Here is a 22,484-nt window from a genome sequence, read left to right on the forward strand (position 1 = left end):
CTGTAGGGAACTAGGTGTTAAAAATTATATGTTAAGTTATGGATTATTTATGTATTTATCTCTGGTTATAATAAAATTATAAAGTTTAATAAATATTAGATGAGTCCTACAGTCTTATGTTTTAATAAATGCTGTGGCCTGTTTCATCCAAATTCGGTGTCTGTCGTTATGGGGGAGTATTTGGGGTAGACTCTGTTATACTTATTCACATCACATTCCTGCTACATCCAAATATGGGTTTAACCCTTTCAAACACTGAACCAAGTTACAGGCATGCCTGGAGTAGCCTGTTTGTGACACCACACATCTGCATATAGCTACCATCTATCTGGTCATCCTGGCTTTTCTCAGAAAACCCTCTCAGTCTGGCTTCCATACTTATAGGAAAATGTTACCGCTGCTGCTATTTTGGCCTCAGTTTTGAAATTCACTTTGATTTCCCAGCATTTCTCACTGTAGGCAATAACCCTGTCAAAATGTAAAAGTAAGACCATGCCCAATACTGATGTACCTGAAAAGCTCCTTATCACTACACTCTACACTACAAATGAAATCACATTCTGAGCCTGACCAGCTTACAGATCTGTTACTAGAGATCATGTATCAGAATTTGACCATCCTATGTCAAGTTCATGGAACTATAATCTGACACTCAATGGCGTGAACACCGCTGGGACTTCCATCTCTTCGTACGTTCGGCTGTCACATGAGAGGAGTGGCGTTCGGTGGGAACAAGCTCCCGAATGAGGGACACAGATTGAGAGCACGTACGAACAGTTTCATTCGTATGTATTGTTGTATTGTGAACTCCTGAAAGAGACCGACTGCACAGCCTGATTTGATGGAACTCTTTTGGGCAGGAGCCTCGCGTGCGGTCTGTCAAATTATAGCCCCCATGGAAATCCCAAACCCCTGAACCGATCTGGGTGATTTTTCAATATGTTGATCCCCCAGATCAAGGCTATCAGGGGATGTGACTTTTATGGGGTTTACATGTGTTCTGGAGATACTTTTGTGAGGTTGTTAAAATGTGTGTTTTCTGTGCCTTGAGATAATTGAGTTTAGTATAGTTCCTGACGAAATTATCTCTCATGCACAGGGGAAGGATTACCCTGTTTTGTGTGGGAGTGTGCTGGACCTGAGAGCCAATGTAAGTAAAGTGTGTACTTTCTCATAGTCCCCTCTCAGGTCCAGTGGGGAATGCCCTGGTATATGTTAGAGTAAACTCCTTGCATGGGGATTTGCATATAAGGCCAGTTGTGGCTTCTTCAATCTCAACATAAGCCTCATCTCATGTGTGGAGGGGACAGCTATAGTCACTCTGGGGATTGCTATAATCACTATCCTCCCTTGGATTACAACACTTGATTACAACACTGAGAGACCACAGACAAGACTTTTGGGGAGACAGTGAAAAAGGGTAGTATAAAGGGTAGTACAAATTAAACCTCACAGTTTCCTTGTCTCTCTTAGACTAACATTCAAGTTATTGCCCATCAGACTTGCAAATTGTTGTTGAATTTTATAAATAAAGGTCATGTATTAATTCTATGAAAAAATGGTGTAATAAATATTTGAGACTAAAGTATAGATGAGGGGTAGCCAACCTTCTGCACTCCAGACTCCAGATGATGTAGGCTACATCTCGCATAATGTTCTTACAGCCATTGTGTTGGCAAGCATCAGGGGGCATGTAATGCACAACATCTGGAGTGCCAAAGGTTGCATATTCCTGTTAGACACTGGGGAATACACTGATTACTTCAGGGCAAATGTGTGTAAATGTATCTGATTGTATTTACTGTGGAGCCCATCTTGGTGAAAACAAAGTAAGTGTATATTTTAATATATACATTTTGATGCCTCTGAGATGCTACCTTCTGCCTGCCCATTTATATATTTTGTTTAAGAATAACTGATCACATTTACAAATACTTACTGTTACAAGCGAGGACTAAAACATGATAAACAACACTGAGCCTTTTCGAAATAAAAAAAAATTACTTTTTCTTCTTCTTCTTCTTCTTGCATTTGTCCTCTGTAGTTCCAGCTGCTTGAGTCTCCTTTATAGTTTGACCTTCTGTTGTTTGTATGTCTGGTCCTCGGAATCGATCTAGAAAAGAGTCAGGTCTTTCATCTTGTTCACGTAAGCTCTTGTGGGCCCATTCACGGAGAACAACCACCAAACGCACAATTCTTAAAGGAGAAAACATGAAAAAGAAAAATTCCCTTTGAAATCTAATAACTGGTTTGAACGGTAAAATATAAAGAACTTTTTAGAAAATGCAAAATGACAGAGAAAAGTAAACAAATAAAACATTATGTAGCAATAGATGTCACAGAATGTTAGTTTGTGAATATTTTTCTCTTACCGGGATAGAGCTCCTCTTCCTCTGAAAGATGAATGGGAAATTACCTCACCATTATCCTGAGATATGACCCTCTGCAGTTCAGAGGATGTGTCATCACATGCAGTCAAAGGCCTGTAAGATATTACAAAGTAGTTGAAAACAAACTGTGATATGTGCATATTATTATTAAGACTATTTAATATAGTCTGTGCTAAACTCCATCACTAACCCATATACTAGATATTTCAAGGTTGCATGCTTATTGCCAGTTCTTGTGCATTACCATACCTGGGCAGGACATTATGCAAATCCAGCAAATTTACAGTGGGCTGCAATAGCCATGGACCAAGGCTATCTACATAGAGCTGCTGCCACTGCTATAAGGAGTTTAACTTTTTACCATTGTAAACTCCTGCTTTTCCACCCTTATCATACTTTTCTTTCTTTGCATCTCATGCATTTTATTAAATAGTATTTCTTTCCATATAGGCAGGGTTTTACTACTTAGTCAGATTATCCTTTAGTCTTGGGGCACAAGTGGTGACTAGTATGTACTCCGAAGTGCTGTTCATTATTTTACACATGCAACCATGAAATTCCTCCTCCAACCTCTTACATGCTGCCACTTCTGGATACAGCCTTTGTATTGGTGCATTATCATTCTCTAGGATTTGGTTAATTTGATTAGTACATTTTTTACACTGTAAGAATACATACCCTTGCGCTGTGGAACTCACCTGGTGAACCTACCTCCCCAAGTAGAAACCACATTAGTTTCACACTCGTTTCTGACCCTAGATGCTGTAGCTCTGACCCTTTTATGAAATCATGATGTTACAAACTTGTCATGACATCATCTTTTCATCATTGCCAATGCTCAAGTTTTTAAGTCATATCTATCGAGGAAAGCCTCAGGTGTTTTACATCTGTTCAGTGGCCTGTTGTGGTTTCCTTGTGATCCCAATAGTATATTCCTTATTCTGTGATATTATGGATTCCAAATTTGGCTTGTCTGAATACTCTGTTATTCGTACTTCTTGACCAAGCTTGGCTTATCGTTATTGTGCATTTCTAGAATACCTAGAGCAGAGTAAAAAAAAATGGCCTTCTTTTTGCGGGAATGAATGTGGATTTCAGAATTTAAAACTGCAGTGCTTAAAATTAAATGGCATTCTTGTTGCAGGGATGGATGTGGCTTTGGGCCTTTAAAGCTGTACTATTCAAAATTAAATGGCCTTCTTGTGGAGGGATGGACCTGCCTGGGTTTGGGCCTTTAAAGCTGCAGTGTTCCAAATTAAATGGCCTTCTTGTTGCAGGAATGTATGTGGGTTTTGGGCCTTTAATTCTAAGTGTAGTTTTATTCAATGCAAAGATTAATATCAAAATAAAGTTAGAACAAAAAACTAAATGACACATATATACTTTTTATATTTCTTTATATATCTACACACACCCATATAAACACACACACACACACACACACACACACCTATATAAATATATAAATATATATATATATATATGTAAAAAACAGATACAATTCGTATCTTGTAATACATTTTTTTATTGGACTAACATTTTTTTAATGACAAGCCTTCAGGATAACCTCCCTTTCTCAAGTCTGAAAGCATTTCTGAGCAAGATGACACATAGAATTCAAAGTTGAGTTGTGAGACAGGTAGGGCCAGTGCAAGGATTTTTGCCGCTCTAGGAAATAGAAAAATTTGCCGCCCCCCATGTGACATCACAATGCCCCACCCATATGATATGCCATATGAACTAATGCCAGTGCTGCGCATAGTGTGTGTTTACATTAAAAAGCCTGCAAGGACAGGCTATAGACACCAGAACCACTTCATTAAGCTGCAGTGGTTCTGGGGACTAGAGTGTCCCTTTCACCCCTTCCCGACCGGTGACGGTTCAGGACCGTCATCTGAAAAATCCCCTTGAGGACCGGTGATGGTCCTGAACCGTCATAAGGGTATTATGTACTTACCCGATCGCCGTCGTTGCCCCGGCGGCGATCAGCGTTGCTACCGGTGTGGGGAGACTACCTGCAGACCAGGCAGTCTCCCCGTGGCGAATAAGGACCCGGCGGCCACGTGATCGCTCTAAAAGAGCGGTCACATGGCCACAATAGGTGCCTGTGTATCTGCCTGCAGGGGGACTGTCTGTGCTGACAGGCAGTCTCCCTGCAAGTGTAAAATAAAAAAAATAAAAAATGTTAATGTTAATAAAAAAAATATATATATGTGTATATATATTTTATATATATATTTATATCTATATATAATATATATATATATACATATATATATATATATATATATATATATATATATATATATATTTGTATTATAAAATACACATATATATTTTTTTATTAACATTAACATTTTTTATTTTACGTTTTATGTACGTACGGTGTATGTATGTCAGGTCCTCACTTTACGGCTGCATTTTGTCTAAGTCTGTTCTAAAACCATTACATGTTCATGCATATCATTCGTTTAAACTCACTTGTTTATATCTGTCACTGGCTCATTTCGAGCATTAACATACTCCCGAACGGGAACACATTCTGTTTCAATTGCCTAAACATACTAGGCAATTCTGTGCGTGCATTTCAAAGCTCACTGCTCGTTTTGTTTTGTTTCTCTGACAAATCAGGCTCACGGTTCGTGCAATTTTCTACCAAACTAGTTCATGCATTTACTATTGTACTATACACACGTTTCGTGCGTTTACAACCCACTAACAGAACTTTGGTTTGTTACAATGAATGTTATTAAGCTATTATGTGCACATATTGTATATTGTCAAACGGGTTTGGATTAACCCCTTAAGGACACATGACATGTGTGAAATGTCATGATTCCCTTTTATTCCAGAAGTTTGGTCCTTAAGGGGTTAAAGGGTATTTTTACCATACAATCAGCATTTCTGACCCCTACTGGTCAACAGCAAAACTGTCTTCACATGTCATATACAATTTACCAGCCAATATAAATTACACATAAGATTGTTTTAAACATAACCATAAACCATAAATTAAACTCCAGCATGGGCTCAACTTCAGGTTTAGTTCACAATAATTTACATTTCACATCAAGACCAACAGTGGTTCTATCAACACTGCCACCTACAGGTGTGTCAAGTACATTGACAATTTTCATGGGGTTTTACAAACACCAAAACACTGACACCTATAGGTCAACAGACAAACAACATTTCACATACCAATCAGTATCCAACTACACTGCCACCTATAGGGCACTCTGCAGATTTCCAGTGCACTTGCATTTTGCAACACCATGTTCACTGACCCCTACCATTCAATAAGACATACAACAATTCACATAGCAAGTAGTATATCAACATCTGGTATAAATACATATATTACACAGTAGCAGACGCATCTGTATATACGTAACTGGTAATATAGTTCACATACATTTTTCACAGCACGCTGCTCACACAACAGACTTTCCCCTAGCAAGGGGACATACAACATACAAGGTGGGGACAGACCACTTTTTCACTTGTACATACGGCACTTAATGGGTTAGGGTTGATACATATTTGGCGGAGCCGACAGGTCGCATGACACTAGAGCTCATGAGAATACAAGCTAAAAAATACCAGTTTCATGGTACAAAACCCGACCAAAATAGCAGCAAACACTCAGAGGTGGTTGGGAAATCATTATGGGTCGAAAGACCAAAAAACAGAAGCCAGATCAGCCCAGACAGGGCTTGGACATCGGAGCCATGTGGAGACAAGACCACGGAGCAACGAGCCCTAAGATGGCCGACTACCCGGAGACATACTCCGAAGTATCAGACGACTTCTCCCTGGGCGAAGAGGTACCCGATTTACCCAGCCTGACAGTGGCCACACGACAGCCCCCAAGCCCTGACACAGCACCAGTGACCACAGCAGTGCTCAAAAGCCTTTTGGCAAACCTCCAAGCCACGATCCAATCAGATATGGCTAACATCCGCACGGACATACAGGGGCTATCGGGCAGACTGGGCACCCTGGAGACTGCCTCCGCGACAAATTCTACCCACATCACCTCCTTACAACAGGAGATCAAGGGTTTACAGAGTCGAAATGACGATTTCGAATGGAGATTTACCTCCCTAGAGGATACAAGGTGGGTGAACAACCTGAAAATAAGAGGGGTGCCTGACGACATCCAGCCAGCCGAACTGCCGCAACTCGCACAACGGCTCCTAACAACACTACTACCGCCACGGCACGCTAAGGCAGTCATCCTAGACGGTGTCTTCAGGACCCAGAAACCTGCAAGAGCCCCATTAGAGGCTACCCGAGACCTCATAATTCGCTTTCAGCAAAGGAAGGATAAAGCGGCAACTCTAGTGACAGTCAAAGACCGCTCCCCATACCTATTTGAAACAATGTCATTAACCTTCTTTGCAGACCTCTCGGGGAGCACTCTGGCCTGGAGGAGGTCCATGAAACCGCTCACTGGGCTCCTGAGACAACAAGGAATCCCATATAGATGGCGCCTTAACAGAACCATAACCATCGCAAAGGGCGACGAGACACACAAAGTCAGCGACCTGCAAGGTGCACAGGAACTGTTATCAAAACTAGGACTTCCTCAAGATGCCCTGCAGCACACGGCACCTAATGACCCAGCCGGTCTATCGCACAGATGGGATCCTGAAAAAGTGACAGCCTTCATACCGAAACAACCTAGACGAGGCTCCTATGCAGATCCAGGGATTCCAGGTAAATCGGGAACTGACCATCCCTTGGTTGGGTTGGCATTTGGAATATGTAGAGATGTTTATTTGTGCAGGTACCCATACAGAAGGGATTTTGTCCCAAACAAATGGACGAGCACTCTCAGGCTCCAGGTACCAGCACCTCTGAACTAACAGAGACAATTGATATGAGTAGTTGCATTGCATATAGACGGTTCCATATATGTTCAAATGGTTCAGGGCACATGACAAACCATGTGTCCCAATACAACTTACAAATAACGTACACACCAATGCATTTTCAACACTACTGACTCATCACCCTTCCAGACTTGTAGTAGATTTAATAAAGCTCTGGAGCTCCAAAGGTCTCCCATACAGGTATCATAAATACACCTTCAAGGAATATAGCATGCCCTCACTTAGTCAGCACAACAAAACCATTGGCTGTAAACACACTCATAGCCAAGATTTACAGAAGGGTCTTTACTTGAGTTTTCCAATCTCCACCATTTACAGCATGGCACCAAACACAAACACATTGGTATTGTCACAAAGACTAACCATAGACTTATTGGCACCACACACCTCTGCTACCCCAAGTCTCAACTCCCTCATACCCTCCGAGGAGTTTCCTTACTATACAACACCATTGATCTACCTTTACAGCTATCACTCAACCATGGGTTGAAGCTTGGTTAAGTAAGACCAATGTCATCAACGCAGTAAACGGCTACCATCTACACACTGGCACTTACATGGCATAAAATGGGCAATCCTTTCCCCGCGCAACTTTCGGGCTACAGATTAGCCTACTATCAACATTCACAGATACTCTGTGCTGGTTATGATAACATATCCAGAGGCCTTACAGTCATATACTATCTAGAAGACTTCTTGTTGATCAAAGATAACATATTTTTCACTAAAAGCCTCACGATAGCTTAGTCTGGTTGACCACTTAGGCGTCCCAGTACCCCATAAGAAACAGATGGCCCAGACACTATCATCACATTACTGGGCATACGACTTGAGTCGGCATCCATACACGCAAGTTACCACAAGACAAATAGGGAACATTCTCAACTACATCAATCACTACCTCCTGCTTAGTACTTACAACTGCAAGGAACTACAATCTCTACCTATTTCCTTCATTTTGCCATGCCAATCATACCACAAGACCACACTTTCACATCCAGAGTACATTCCCCTTTTTTCCACACTTCCAACATGATGATCAGAGGATGTCCCTAGACACACCATCAACAGCAGACCTGCACATGGGGGGGAATTTCTTAACCACTTGGCATGGTAAAAGCATGTTCCTTCCAGGATTGTCTGACACTTCTCCAACCAGATGGTCAGACGCAGCGTCTACCACGGGTTTGGCAGCGATCTACCGGGAACGATTGCTTTGGAGCTGTTGGCCATGGCATCCAGGTTTGGACATTTTTCCACCATCTCAGCCCCTTTGGGGGATCTACCCCATTGTAGCAGCTGCTGTGGCATGGGGTAAATCATGGTCAGGGTCAGTAATCCGTTGTTACTCAGACAACTAAGCACATGTCATATCATCAACAAACGCCACTCCTCATCCATAAGGTCATGATATTTCTGGGGAACTCACTTGGTTGGCCACTTATCACATTTCTATTACTTTCATGTACCAGGCGGGGGTATACATCCCTGCCGACAATTATCTCATTAATATTCCAGGCATGTTCATCATACGCTTCCTACAGCTGCCCATACAGTCACGGCCACTCTTTCATTCCAGAGACAAAATCATGGATTAGACATATTCATGCAGCATAACATCCCACCTAGCACTTTCGTCCCATACTAGTAGAACCTAGCACTTTCGTCCCATACTAGTAGAATGCATAACACAGCTTTTCACCTGGCTTAAAGAATCTCATTGGAACATGACATAGCTCAACCTGTGTCATAACATTTCTCCTAGGTTTTGCTTCTTTTTGCCACCTTAAATTTAAACGATCTCACTATCTCACACACCATTAATTATATATTTTACAGGCATTCAACAACACAGGATAACCTATGGCCAAAACTACCAAAACTTCATGCTATCATACCAGACAAGAATATACTCAGAGGTTTTCAGGAATCCATTCCCCCACGTTCCTCTCAGAGATTACCAATAGCCATCCAACTTTTCATCCTTATCGGACCCATTAGATCTACAACCATTCAATTATACTACCAAGTCGGCAATTACCAGCCATGCACATTGCCTTCTATGCCTTTCTCAGGCCAGAGAATCCACTACCATCACCACCACTCAGACAGATCATTGTCTTCAACGATCCCACGTACATAAACACATATATCATTACCTATTGGCTCTACCACATTCTGAAACAAGTCAACACGCACCAACAGTAGATAACATACTATCCTACCCACAACAAATGATGTCCACTTGCGGTCCTATATTCCTATCTTCAAAATCCTCCCAGGAATTAAATACTGTAATGCATTTAAGGAAATGTCTGGTTAATTTGTATATATTTGTTGACTGTATTAAATCTTTGATTATTCATTTTTGCCCTCTTTATTAACAGGCCTACCGTATCGTCGGTCTCGGCACACCACAACCGACTTGCTCCCTTTATACTATCCTACGCTTATGCTGGATCCTTACTCCATATACGGCTATTTGCCCCTTACACAAGTATTAAGGCCGTTTGGCCTGTATTTGTGGGAGGGGCTTAAATTAATTCACTCCCCTATATAAGGGACACCCCTTACATGACTCATATAGCTTGAGGTCAGCATCAGAATGACCCTCCCACCCACTCCTCATTTTAACACGTTCTCTTTTCTTTCCATTTACTTTACTTTCTTACTCCTTGGTGGGCCCTATTTATTTACAGGCCTACCGTATCGTCGGTCTCGGCACACCACAACCGACTTGCTCCCTTTATACTATCCTACGCTTATGCTGGATCCTTACTCCATATACGGCTATTTGCCCCTTACACAAATATATATATATATATATATATATATATATATATATATAATAAACTATACATATTTTGTGTGTGTATATATATATATATGTATGTATGTATGTATGTATGTATGTATGTATGTATGTATGTATGTATATATATATATATATGTATATCTATCTATATATATTATAAAATACAAATAAGTACATTAAAAAACATAAAACTAATAATAAAAAAAATTACTATATATATATATATATATATATTTATATATATATATATATATATATATATATATAACTCACAGCTATGGTATTGTCAGTGAAAGTTACTTTTTTTGCATTTTTCACACACAAATGGCACTTTCACTGAATATATAATTGTTGTGATAGGTTTTACTGTTTGGAAACACTAATATTTGTGTTCACCGAAGTCTCCTAGGTAGAACAGTACCACCAATATACATTTTTTTGTGTTTTTTTGCAGTGCTTGTAGTGGTAACATACATGCATACGGTGCACCAACGGCATTCCATATGCTTGTTTCAAAACAGTAAATACAGTGGGGGATAGGTAAACAATGCACATTCAGATATGACGTGAAGATAGGCTATTTTTTTTTTTGTGGTATAAATGCTAGGCTAAGTATGCGCATAACACAACTAGTTGCTCTTAAGATTATAGGTGTATTGCTCATTTTTATAGTGTAGCACAATTTTATAGTGTTTTGGATCAAAGAAAACTTTGATTATTTTTATCTACTCCTTCCAAATTGATTGATTAATGCGTGCATGCTTTCCCTAGAAGTAATTCACACCGGAGACAAAGGTTCTGATCAGTGAAATACTAAGGGATGCTTTATTCCCTAAAGTGGGGGGCTCCTTCTTAAAGCAAAAATACGTCACAGTTTAACATACAGTATCCATTCAACAATTGGTTAACAGTCTAAAAGGGTCTTGTCTAAATCCACCCTACAGGATGTGATGTCATCATTACAGAGCTCTTCCCCCCATATTCCAGCTCCGGCTTGGATACATGAAGAAAGGGGAAGTGAGTAGTTTCTTTGTTACTTTAACAGTGATTCTCTTTTGTTGCACGTGGAATTGGCACAAAGGAAGTGGGGGAGGAGTTAGCAAAGGAAGCTAACTGTTAACACAGGAATGTGTAACAAGAAACTTGCAGAGGATTTAGTGACTGAACCATAAAGGGGAAGGGAATATTTACTCTAGCAGCCAGTTTTAACATAGTGAACACAGAATAAATAGACATTAGTAAATAGCTATTTTGGTTTAATTCTTCTGTCTGGCTAGCTATCTTGCACATCTGTCTGGCTATCTTGCAAATCTGTCTGAACAGGCCTTGAACGCTTCACTGCGCGGGTAACCCATAGCAGCTTGTCCACTACTTCTCCCGCGACAGACTTCTGCCCGTAGAGACAGACGCTATCCCTGAATGTCCTTAAGAGGAAGTAGCTATTGATTTAGTGCGGTGGGACTGTAAGGGTGTATGTGGTGTATCACGGTCTATGTCATCAATCTCTTGGTGAAGGAAGGTCTGGTCGATTGTCTGATCAACTGTCTTTTGTAGGCATTTCTTAAGACAAGGTAATACACAACAAACAAGAAGAGCGAGGATGATTATCGTTATTAAAATGGCAACACCTATTTGGGCCAGAACACCTTGCCATCCAGACATCCATCCAAACCATCTTTCCCATGGATCTGTGGCCCCAGAATTCCTTTTCAGTTCATTGGATAAACTTTTTAACTTTTCTATTGCCAACGTTACCTTACCATTAGGGCCTGTATTATCTGGGATATAGGTACAGCATGTCATGGTGTCTGGGAATATTTTACATACTCCCCCTTTCTCTGCCAGAATCATGTCTAAGGCCATTCTATTCTGGAAGGTCATCTGGGAAGTAGCTTGTAATTGTTCCGCCAAACCCTGGAGGGCATCTCTTGTATAATTTACAAAACGTTGTTGGTTATAATAGATGTAATTAATCCAATTTAAATTTTTATTGGCCGTGATGATTGGAAAAATAGATTCAAACCCTGCGGACACTTCATCTCTTGCTTTAAATTCCTTTGGCACCCCCCTTGGCACTCCTATGGTATCTATATAAATATGGGGACCAAAACTGCCTTTTACAGGAGTATCTCTCTTTATTCTAGAGTATTGGTGTAACGTACCTGGGGTATCTTGGTGTCCGTCAGAGATTATGTGTATAGGCATAATTACCTTAGCTAGAGCACATTCTCCCCACCATACGCCTTCCAATCTGGTTCTAATCTGCATATCCCCACAAATCCAATATATGTCTCCAAGGGATCTTATGTGTTGTTGGATAAAGGCAACTGCAATTGGGCTATATGTGGCACAGTACTTACCAGTGAAATTACCAAAGAATTGGCCTACCCCATCATATATACCATAACAAGTGTAGTTCCCTGGATATATGGTGATACCTTTATCTGGCTTAACATCTTTAAGGACAACTGGGTATTCCTTTATCCATGATTCACATTCTGTCCGGTTGGTTTTAAGTATAGTATAGAGACTTAGGAAACACATCTCTATCTCCGGAGGTATGTTCAAAGAGACAGTACCTAAGTGAGGCCTCACTCCTCCACAGACATAGCAGTTAGATCTGTTGTGTTTGTTAGCATTATATTTCATCCACTCAAGCCATAAGTTAGTGTCAGAGAAACCCGTCTCTACAGCCATAGTGTCCTCATACGTGGGGTTAGCTATAGCTATCATCTCTTTTAGAGTTTTGATATGTGGCTTAAGAGGATTAATAGTCATGTGTGTGGCTCCTACCCATTCAGGTGAGTCATACATGTCCCGTAAGTAAAAGGTCCCCTGTTTATTGTATGAACCACCTCCCTTCCAGTACATTCCCATTACATATTGCCCAGCATCTCCAGGACTGGGGTGTTCTATGTTTAAAGCTAGTTTCATAGGTGTTGCCCCCCCTGGTTTCCTGAACGTCATTCTTTTCAGTAAGGACTCCCCCTTTTTATCTAATCTGTCTAAGGCTCTTTGTGGTCTATAGCCCCAGGCTGGCCCTGTATTCCACCCTGCTGCCTTCCATGAACTACACTCATATCCCCAGTAGTTATTAGTCACAGATATGTATGGGTCCTTAATGTTAGGTATATCTTTGTACACTGTTGACAACAACACTGGTGGAAAAGTACAGTTTACGATATCACAATAATCAAATGCAAATGTGGCTACCCGTGTACTAGAGGAATTGTACCAAAATGTATAAGCATGATTGTCTTTGGTTATAGCGACTTGTTGGGCCTTTATCAGACCTAGCAGCAAGAATAAATACACAAAATTCATATTATAACAGGATCTGGTTCCTCTGGAGCTGGAACTTTCTTGCAGTGTGAAGCGTGTATCCAAGAGTTCTTTCCAGCCAGTTTAACTGAGGTAGTCGTGGTTAGAAGGACTTGGAATGGACCATCATATCTGGGTTCAAGGGTATGTTTTCTCACAAACTTCTTAACCAGAACCCAATCACCAGGGAGCAACTTGTGTGTGCCTGTATCAGACTCTGGATCTGGAATGGAAGAAAACACTTGGGCATGTATCTTGTTTAAAACTTGGGAAAGAGCAGTCACATAATTAACCATAACATCTGATTGCAGTTGGAGTTGTTGAGGAAAGTAACAACCTAACCTAGGGACTGAACCAAACAAAATCTCATAGGGAGACAGGTTAAACTTCCCTCTTGGTGTGTACCTGACACTAAATAGAGCTATGGGGAGACTCTCTGGCCAGGGTAGGTTAGTTTCTTGGGCCATCTTAAGCATTCTGGCTTTTAAGGTGCCATTCATGCGTTCTACCTTACCACTACTTTGTGGGTGATAGGGTGTGTGAAATGCAAGGGTCACCCCTAGTGCTGCCCAGACTTCCTTAGTTACTAGTGCTGTAAAAGCCGGGCCCTGGTCACTTTCAATCACTTCAGGAACTCCATATCTACAGACAATTTCAGTGAGCAACCGCTTGGCAGTGGTCTTGGTGGTCATATTAGTAACCGGGAAAGCTTCTGGCCATCCTGAGAACATGTCCACCATAACTAGGGCATATTCATACCGGCCATTCTTTGGCATCTGAATGTGGTCAATTTGGACTCTCTGGAATGGGTAGTGTGGCTTCGCCAGATGTTTGGGGAAAACTTTCTCCAATTTTCCCGGATTGCACTTGGCACAGATAGCACAAGACTTACAGTAGTTTTTAGTCAGAGTGGTAATACCTGGTGCTTCGAAATATTTAGCAATTAAAGAGTTCATGAGGGTCTTAGACAAGTGCGCTGCTCCGTGGGCCCATTGACCACAGCCGGATACATACATTTAGGCAGACAAAATTTGAGATTACTAGTATATACTCCATCCTGTAAGGTCGCTCCCTTCTGTTTCCAGCTTTGCTTTTCTTCGGGACTTACAGCTGCTTGCTGTTCTTTCAAAAACTTGAGGTCCGTAGGTAAGGTTTGCATGGGAAAAATAGTACTTTCCTCACCGGACACTTTTCTGTCCACTTCCCTTGATTGACATGCAGCATCTTTGGCAGCTTGGTCAGCTTTATGATTGCCACATGTTTCTTCCGAATTCTGTCTTCCATGGGCCTTTACTTTCAGTATGGCCACTTCTTCAGGAAGGAGTAAAGCATCCATCAATTCCTTGATAGCTGTACCATGTTTAACTGGTGTACCGGTTGCTGTTAGAAAATCTCTTGTTTTCCATATTAATCTAAAATCATGTGCTACACCCAGGGCATATCTTGAATCGGTGTAAATATTAACACGCTTCCCTTCAAACATTTGGCATGCTACAGTGAGGGCTTTTAGTTCAGCTTCTTGAGCAGACATAGACGGAGGAAGTGGGGATGCTTGAAGTACCTGATCTACTGTGGTCACTGCAAATCCAGTGTGGTATCTTCCTTGTTCATCTGCAAATCTGGAGCCATCCACAAACAGTGTGCAGTCAGGATCTGGCAGAGCCGTTTCATGTACTGTAGGAAAATGGGCTGTTTCCATCTTCATCTGTTCAAAACAATCATGGGGGACGTCTGGGTCAGAATCTATGTGAGGGGCATCTTCACATATTTCTGTGTGATATTGTGGGTAACCAGTAGTCTTACAATTCACAGTTCGTTTGGTAACACCTTCTGCAGAAAGTTGGTCTTGATCTGTTGCACTCCATGCTTTGGCTAATGGACCAAGTTCCTTCCATGAGATATTTGGAGATTTAGTAATAGAGACATGAGGAACTGCCATCTCCCAATGGTGGTACATATGAGTCACTTCTGTGGGTAATTGGACTAAAACTACAGTGTTACCTTTTGTATCACAGTATATGTCTGTCAAAGTGAGAGGTACTTCAATTAATTGAAACAGTTCTTCTTCATACTGAGGGTCAGGTCCCGACACGACTCTGAACCATAAAGTACAATGCCATAGAGGAGATGGCTGTTCATCGTGTGGTACTGTGGGCATATGGACATCCAGATCAAGGAAGGCATCAGGATCTATGTTCAGACTGTACCAATAGTGTGGTACTCCCCCCTTGGGAAGTGGCAGAAGAGTGGCAGGATTCAAAGTGTAACATCGCTGTAAGGAGACATTATCGGGTAACATTAAAGTTGTTTGGAGACGAAGATGCCTTTGAGTAGAGAGATGTTTAGGTTGAACTTGGTTTAGTATCGCAGAAATATCATGGGGAGCGAGAATGATTAGCTTGTGACCAAGGATTATGTCACATGTCTTGTCCAGCAGAGCACTTGCTGCAAATACAGCCCGAAGACAGGAGGGTCCTCCCCTGGCCACAGGATCCAACTGGCAGGAGTAATACCCTATTGGACGCTGACGAGACCCATGAGACTGAGTGAGAACACCAGATGCATGACCCATCTTTTCGTAGACAAAGAGCTTGAAGGGCTTCTCGTAATTGGGAAGGCCCAGAGCAGGAGCAGTAACAACAGCACGTTGTAATGCGAAGAAGCTGGTAAGGGCTTCAGGAGATAAAGCAAATGGTTCAGTTTTGAGGGCATCGTAGAGCGGCTGCAACAGTGTAGAGGCTTCAGGAATCCAGGCTCTGCAGTAAGAGATAAGACCCAGGAAGGCATGGAGGGACTTATGAGCCGATGGAGGGCATAGTGATGTAATACCACGCACTCTGTCTCTAGCAAGGTGCCGGGTGCCATGAGAAAGACAATGCCCCAAAAAGATCACCGATGGTCGGCACCACTGCAACTTCTTCTTAGATGCTTTACAACCTTGGGCGGCCAGGAAACAGAGGAAATCTTCAGAGGCACATTCTGCAGTTTAGAGATCGTCAGCACAGAGAAGGAGATCGTCCACGTATTGCAGGAGGACCACGTCTGTGTGAGATTTCTGCCATGGTTCCAGGATGTATGCCATGGCTCTTGCAAACTGGCTTGGGGAATGTTGTGCTCCCTGGGGCATTACAGTCCAGGTGTATTGTTGGCGGTCGTGAGTAAATGCAAACAGGTATTGGCAACAGGGATGCAAAGGCACGCTGAAGTAGGCATTTGCCAAATCCACAACTGTGAAGAATTTAGCTGACGGAGGGACCTGGGATAGAAGAGTATGAGGATTTGGAACAATGGGGGTTTCCAAGATGGTAACATCATTGACTGCTCTGAGGTCTTGAACCATCCTGTACTTGTCCGGCTCACCCTTTTCGGTCTTTTTCTTAACAGGAAACAAAGGAGTATTACAAGGCGATACACATTTAACCAGAGCACCCGCAGCCAGCAGAGTTTCAACTTGTTTGGAGATAGAAAGGGACTGAGCAGGTGTCAATGGATATTGTGGTCTTCTGGGCGGACTTGCACCTTGGAGCAACTGCACAAGTATCGGAGGAACTTTAAGACGTCCAATATCATCGGGACCAGTAGACCACAGTTGCACAGGAACTCTGTCAAGCGCACTGGGGGAATTATCTGGGACCCTTGCATTCCCATGGGGTGACTCCATGTGGAGTAGGAGGGGTAAAGAACAAAGGGCTGAGGTATCATCACTGGAGAGAGGGGTCAATAACTGAACCTTACCATCTGGAGTAAAGGAGATGGAGGCTTGCAAGCGGGACAGGACATCAGCCCCTAACAAATTAAGAGGACAAGAGGAAGACACTACAAAATGAGTAAGGAGATCTGGGAAAGTACCCACCCGTAAGGGCTTAGTTAATGGGTTGCTACGAGGGGTTCCATCAACACCTATACAGGAAACATCTATATTAGAGAGAAAGGAATCGTCAGGCAGGTCACATGCTCTAAGTACGCTACGGGCTGCGCCTGTGTCAACTAAGAAGGTGGTTGGGCAGCCTTCCACAGGTAGGACCACTGTAGCTAGGGCCCCCCCTTTATCCCCTGTATACACTGCCATGACAGGGGCATTGGACACAGGTTTGCCTGTTACCTATTGGACAAGATCAAGATGAGACTGGTCCAGACCAGAGTATGTACGTGTAGGTGTAGTTGTGTAGTATGGTTGTTGAGCATGCTGTGCAGGACGTCGGTGTCTAGGCATAGGACGGGTAGAGGGCAGATAATTGGCTGAGGCTAGGTCATTAGGACAATAAGTAGCATAGTTAGCATAATTGTAACCATGTGTCGGATAACCCAGCGCTTGGGCAGGAGGATAACCGGCCACAGGATACGGTGAAAGCAAGTTTTAACTTGTGGCGTTGGGACCTGAACCATGTAAGGGCCTGGTGGTGTGGTAACAGGGAACCCAACAGGGGCAGGTGTAATTGCAGGGTTATGTAATGAAAACATTAAAGGAGTGGATTTCTTGTGCTGGGGCAATTGGATCGACTCCAGGCCTTTAGCGACCAGTAGGAGAGTATCCAGGGGAATAATCCTGAATTCGGGACGGGGATGGACCAGGCCTTTCAGTATGGGTTCCTTAAGGCCTGCAACGAAAGCAGCTGACAGCATCTGTGTGTGGGACTTATTACATGTGTTGAAACCGAGATCAGAGAAGGTTTGAGTTAACCTAGAATGAAATCTTTCAACTGTTTCTGATTTTTCTTGAACAATATCAGCAATAGAAATATCCTGATCAGTCAACTTATCTTGAGCCCATGCACGGAGTTGTTCACAAAATGTGATACCAGACTGAAAATCCGTGTCCGTAGTGAGACGGGCATCATCAAAGCTCTTTTCCATTACGGGCCAGTAAGCACCCCTGCCTTAATTTCACACAGACTAAACAAATCGCGCCATGCTGCGGAATAAGTTTTACGGACCTGAACGATCCGACAGTAAAAGGGCATGGGCTGTTTCTCAGGGTCAGGAAGTGATTGTACTAGTGTTGCAGCTTGGGACGGGTTGAAGGTAACATACATCAAAGGGGCACCCTCCTGATCATGCTGGGCACCGCAAGCACCTGCTATAGGAATGGAAGATAGATTAGTTGGGGTCTGTGGAGGCTGCACCTCTTGGACACTACTATCGGCAGTGAGAATGGGAATCAGACCAGCTGTAGTACTGGTCACAGGGTGATTAACTGTAGTAGTAATTTGGACCGAATCAAGTTGCGAGGCAGGGGGAGAAGTGGCTGATGAAGCCGTGGAGGTTGCAGGATAATAACCTGATGCTGCCGGGGTCGCAGCAGGAGGAAAGCCTGATGCTGTAGGAACAGTGGATCCAATAGTCATAATAGGGAAAGATACACTGGGGGCAGCCATAAGAGGGGTGGGAATGGAAGAGGATACAGAAGGGAGGGAGGAAGCGACCACAGGAGTGTTGGTAGGGGACGTTACCATCATGGAAGGGATGGGTGTGTTAGAAACAGGAAATGGTGTCAGTGAAAGGGCAGAAGAGAAGGATTCCAAAGGAGAAGTAAGGGCGGAAGTTATAGGGAGAAGTGAAAGGAATTGGGCGTGGACAGAAGCAACAGGAGCCGAAAGAGAGGGTGTAGCTGCAGAGATGGGCAAGAGAGGAGGAGGCAGAGAAACAGGAAGGGAAGGGGTGACTGGGACTTGGAGTGGAGAAGGAGTGGGGGTTGGAAAATAACATGAACCATCTGCTTTAAGAACAGGGTACAAGGCAGCAGGGGCTGGAGAGAGGGAGCTAGCATGAATGGGCTGTGGGGGTGCTCCACCTCCCTTTTAGGCTAGGCTTTATCATATGGAGGAGGGCTGGAAACGCCTGCAACAGATTCAACAAAACAACCTTTTTAATGATATACAAATACTTTTTTCCCTCTAGGTCTATCTCCTCCTCAATCCACCCCTCCTTCTTAATTACACAAGCAACCCTATACCATGCATCTGCTGCTTTCTTCAACCCATGATCTACCAAGATCCCATGTTTGTCATTTAAAAGTTTTCTCCAGTCTTCCGCCTGCAATCTGCCACTGGGGGACATTGTAATACCACACAATTTAATAATTTTCTGAAGTTTGGCCACAGCTAAGTCCCCAGCTCTTTCCTTTACAAGATCACAGGCTAACCGATCACGGGAGGGGTTAACATGAGTCTGAGCCATTGATAAACTACAGTAGAACTGGATAGAGAGAAACAGGGAAAAGAGACAGCAAGCAGACCCTTGACCAAAAGAGAGTGAAGATAGTGGAGAGAGAGAGTGAGAGAGAGAGAGAGAAAGTGAGACAGAGAGAGAGACTGAAAGAGAGAGAAAGAGACTGAAAGAGAGAGAGAGAGGGACTTAAAGAGAGAGAGAGAGATAGACATTGAGACAGAGAGAGAGAGAGACTGAAAGAGAGAGAAAGAGACTGAAAGAGAGAGAGAGGGACTGAAAGAGAGAGAGAGAGAGACAGTGAGACAGAGAGAGAGACTGAAAGAGAGAGAAAGAGACTGAAAGAGAGAGAGAGACTGAAAGAGAGAGAGAGAGACTTAAAGAGAGAGAGAGAGAAACGCAAGAAACTTGCATAAAGCGTCACACCACGTTCTAGCAGAGCACAGAAAACACCCAGAGTGATGCAAAAAAAAAAAAACTAAAGTCTGGCAGCACAGACTCCAAGGAATGGAGGGGGAAGAGGGGGGGAGGAGGAAAAAGGGAAGCAGAGTTGCAAGCAGCACAAAGTATTTAACCATGTGAGTGCCTAAACCCCCCCCAAAAAACCATATACATGCAAAGCACTGAAATACAGATGTAATCAAATAAAAAATTGCTGAAAATAAATGCCGGCAAATAATAACTTCTGGTCATACACACACACACACACACAGTCATATACATTACTGTTCCTTTCCTTTCATCTGTAACTACACCGAGCTTACTAAAAGAAAAGGCACCAGTTCTTACTTTACCAAATAATAATTACCAGGGTTTTTCACCAAACCCAACTTGTACTTTTATACTCCAACCGAGTTAAATTAAACCTTTAGACCCTATCACCGGGTTGTAAAACTTTTATACTCGAACCCTGGTAATTATTAATAGAACTCTTGGTTGTTCACCAAACCCCCAAACCCAAACTTGTATGCCAGCGCTTAACCACACTTGGCAGCATTATATAACAGTATTAAGCAAGTAGTAAAACATTCTCAAGCAGACACTTTCACACATTCTGGACGTAGATAAACAATTGGACAGGTGTTAAAAAGGGACATAGGGTAAGTTAAATAAAATTAAATACCTGTCAGAAGAAGTAATCGACCGGAAGCCAAGTGAAGGCACGGAGAAGAAACGGTCCAAAGAAAGGAAAATGTGTAGGGTAAGTAACTCGTTTACCACATTCAGAGGTGATCAGGCTCTTATTTTCCTATCTATGGGAGTCTTTGTTCTCCTGTCTTTGAAGTTATTTCTTCAAGTAGAAAACTATCCCTTTCGTCCCATCTGGGGTGCCAAATTGTTTTGGATCAAAGAAAACTTTGATTATTTGTTTATCTACTCCTTCCAAATTGATTGATTAATGCGTGCACGCTTTCCCTAGAAGTAATTCACACCGGAGACAAAGGTTCTGATCCGTGAAATATTAAGGAATTCTTTATTCCCTAAAGTGGGGGGCTCCTTCTTAAAGCAAAAATACGTCACAGTTTAACATACAGTATCCATTCAACAATTGGTTAACAGTCTAAAAGGGTCTTGTCTAAACCCACCCTACAGGATGTGATGTCATCATTACAGAGCTCTTCCCCCCATATTCCAGCTCCGGCTTGGATACATGAAGAAAGGGGAAGTGAGTAGTTTCTTTGTTACTTTAACAGTGATTCTCTTTTGTTGCACGTGGAATTGGCACAAAGGAAGTGGGGGAGGAGTTAGCAAAGGAAGCTAACTGTTAACACAGGAATGTGTAACAAGAAACTTGCAGAGGATTTAGTGACTGAACCATAAAGGGGAAGGGAATATTTACTCTAGCAGCCAGTTTTAACATAGTGAACACAGAATAAATAGACATTAGTAAATAGCTATTTTGGTTTAATTCTTCTGTCCATAACAATAGTATGGCGTAGCATGAGATATATGTGTGCGCATGAAAACGATAGCTGTGATACAAACTTGTGAGTTATAATACTATGATATTACTCATGGGAATTGAGAAATAATATGGGTGGTCTTAGAAAAAAGAAAAGTAAACACCAAGAAGGGAATAATCAATACTTGCGCCTTATTCTTAGGCATGTTGGTATCAGAAATCAGAGAGTCCAGCGTCACCCTATACCCATGCTTGAGTGTGCATGCTGGTTACAAGCTTGGATTTGGTATCGGGCGATTCCCCTGGGTGGCCCTTTCATGATGGCTTCCCTCTGGAGCGTGTTTGTGCCAGTGTTTCGGGGAATTACCCCTAGAAGATGCTTAATAAAACGGGAGCTGAGATTCAGCATGACCACTCTGTCTGGATGCCAGGCTTGGCCCCCCCAATAAACAGGTTTTATAGTGTTTTTAAAAGTTACTGACCAAAATTAGCATTCAATTTCGTTTTTTGTAATTTTCACACACAAACAAACAAATGCTAAATTTGGCCAGTGTTTGTGGCTACTAAAAAAGACTGGACATATGCCATATTGAATACCCTGGGTTGTCTACTTTAAAAAAAAAAAATGTACATGTGGGGTGTGATTCAGAGACTTATGACAGATAACAGTGTTACAATATCACTATTGATACATTTTAAAAATAAATATTTTGAAACAGCGATTTCCTACTTGTACTTATAGCTAGTGATGTCGCGAACATAAAAGTTTCGGTTCGCGAACCGCGAACGCGAACTTCCGCAAATGTTCGTGAACCGGGCGAACCGCCATAGACTTCAATAGGCAGGCGAATTTTAAAACCCACAGGGACTCTTTCTGGCCACAATAGTGGTTGAAAGGGGGGGGAGGAGACCTACTCTCCTTCCCCCCCGGCCCCCATCCCTGGGCGGCAGGTGGGGGCCATAATGATAATGAGGGGGGGACCTACCGTCCT

At 42.5% G+C, this 22,484-nt stretch overlaps 1 protein-coding gene across 1 annotated transcript in view; it reads right to left on the reverse strand.

Moving 5' to 3' along the window:
* Positions 1 to 22,484, reverse strand: part of LOC134573678 (cyclic nucleotide-gated olfactory channel-like) — a 216,892-nt gene that overhangs the window by 59,152 nt on the left and 135,256 nt on the right. The window contains exons 3-4 of the mRNA XM_063433459.1: positions 2,373 to 2,483; positions 2,005 to 2,196 (exon numbers count right to left, since the gene is read on the reverse strand). Of these exons, the coding sequence (XP_063289529.1) occupies positions 2,005 to 2,196; positions 2,373 to 2,483 (303 nt within the window). The remainder of the gene's footprint in view (positions 1 to 2,004; positions 2,197 to 2,372; positions 2,484 to 22,484) is intronic.

The sequence above is a fragment of the Pelobates fuscus genome, chromosome 9 (genome assembly GCF_036172605.1).
Source record: "Pelobates fuscus isolate aPelFus1 chromosome 9, aPelFus1.pri, whole genome shotgun sequence".
NCBI lineage: Eukaryota > Metazoa > Chordata > Amphibia > Anura > Pelobatidae > Pelobates > Pelobates fuscus.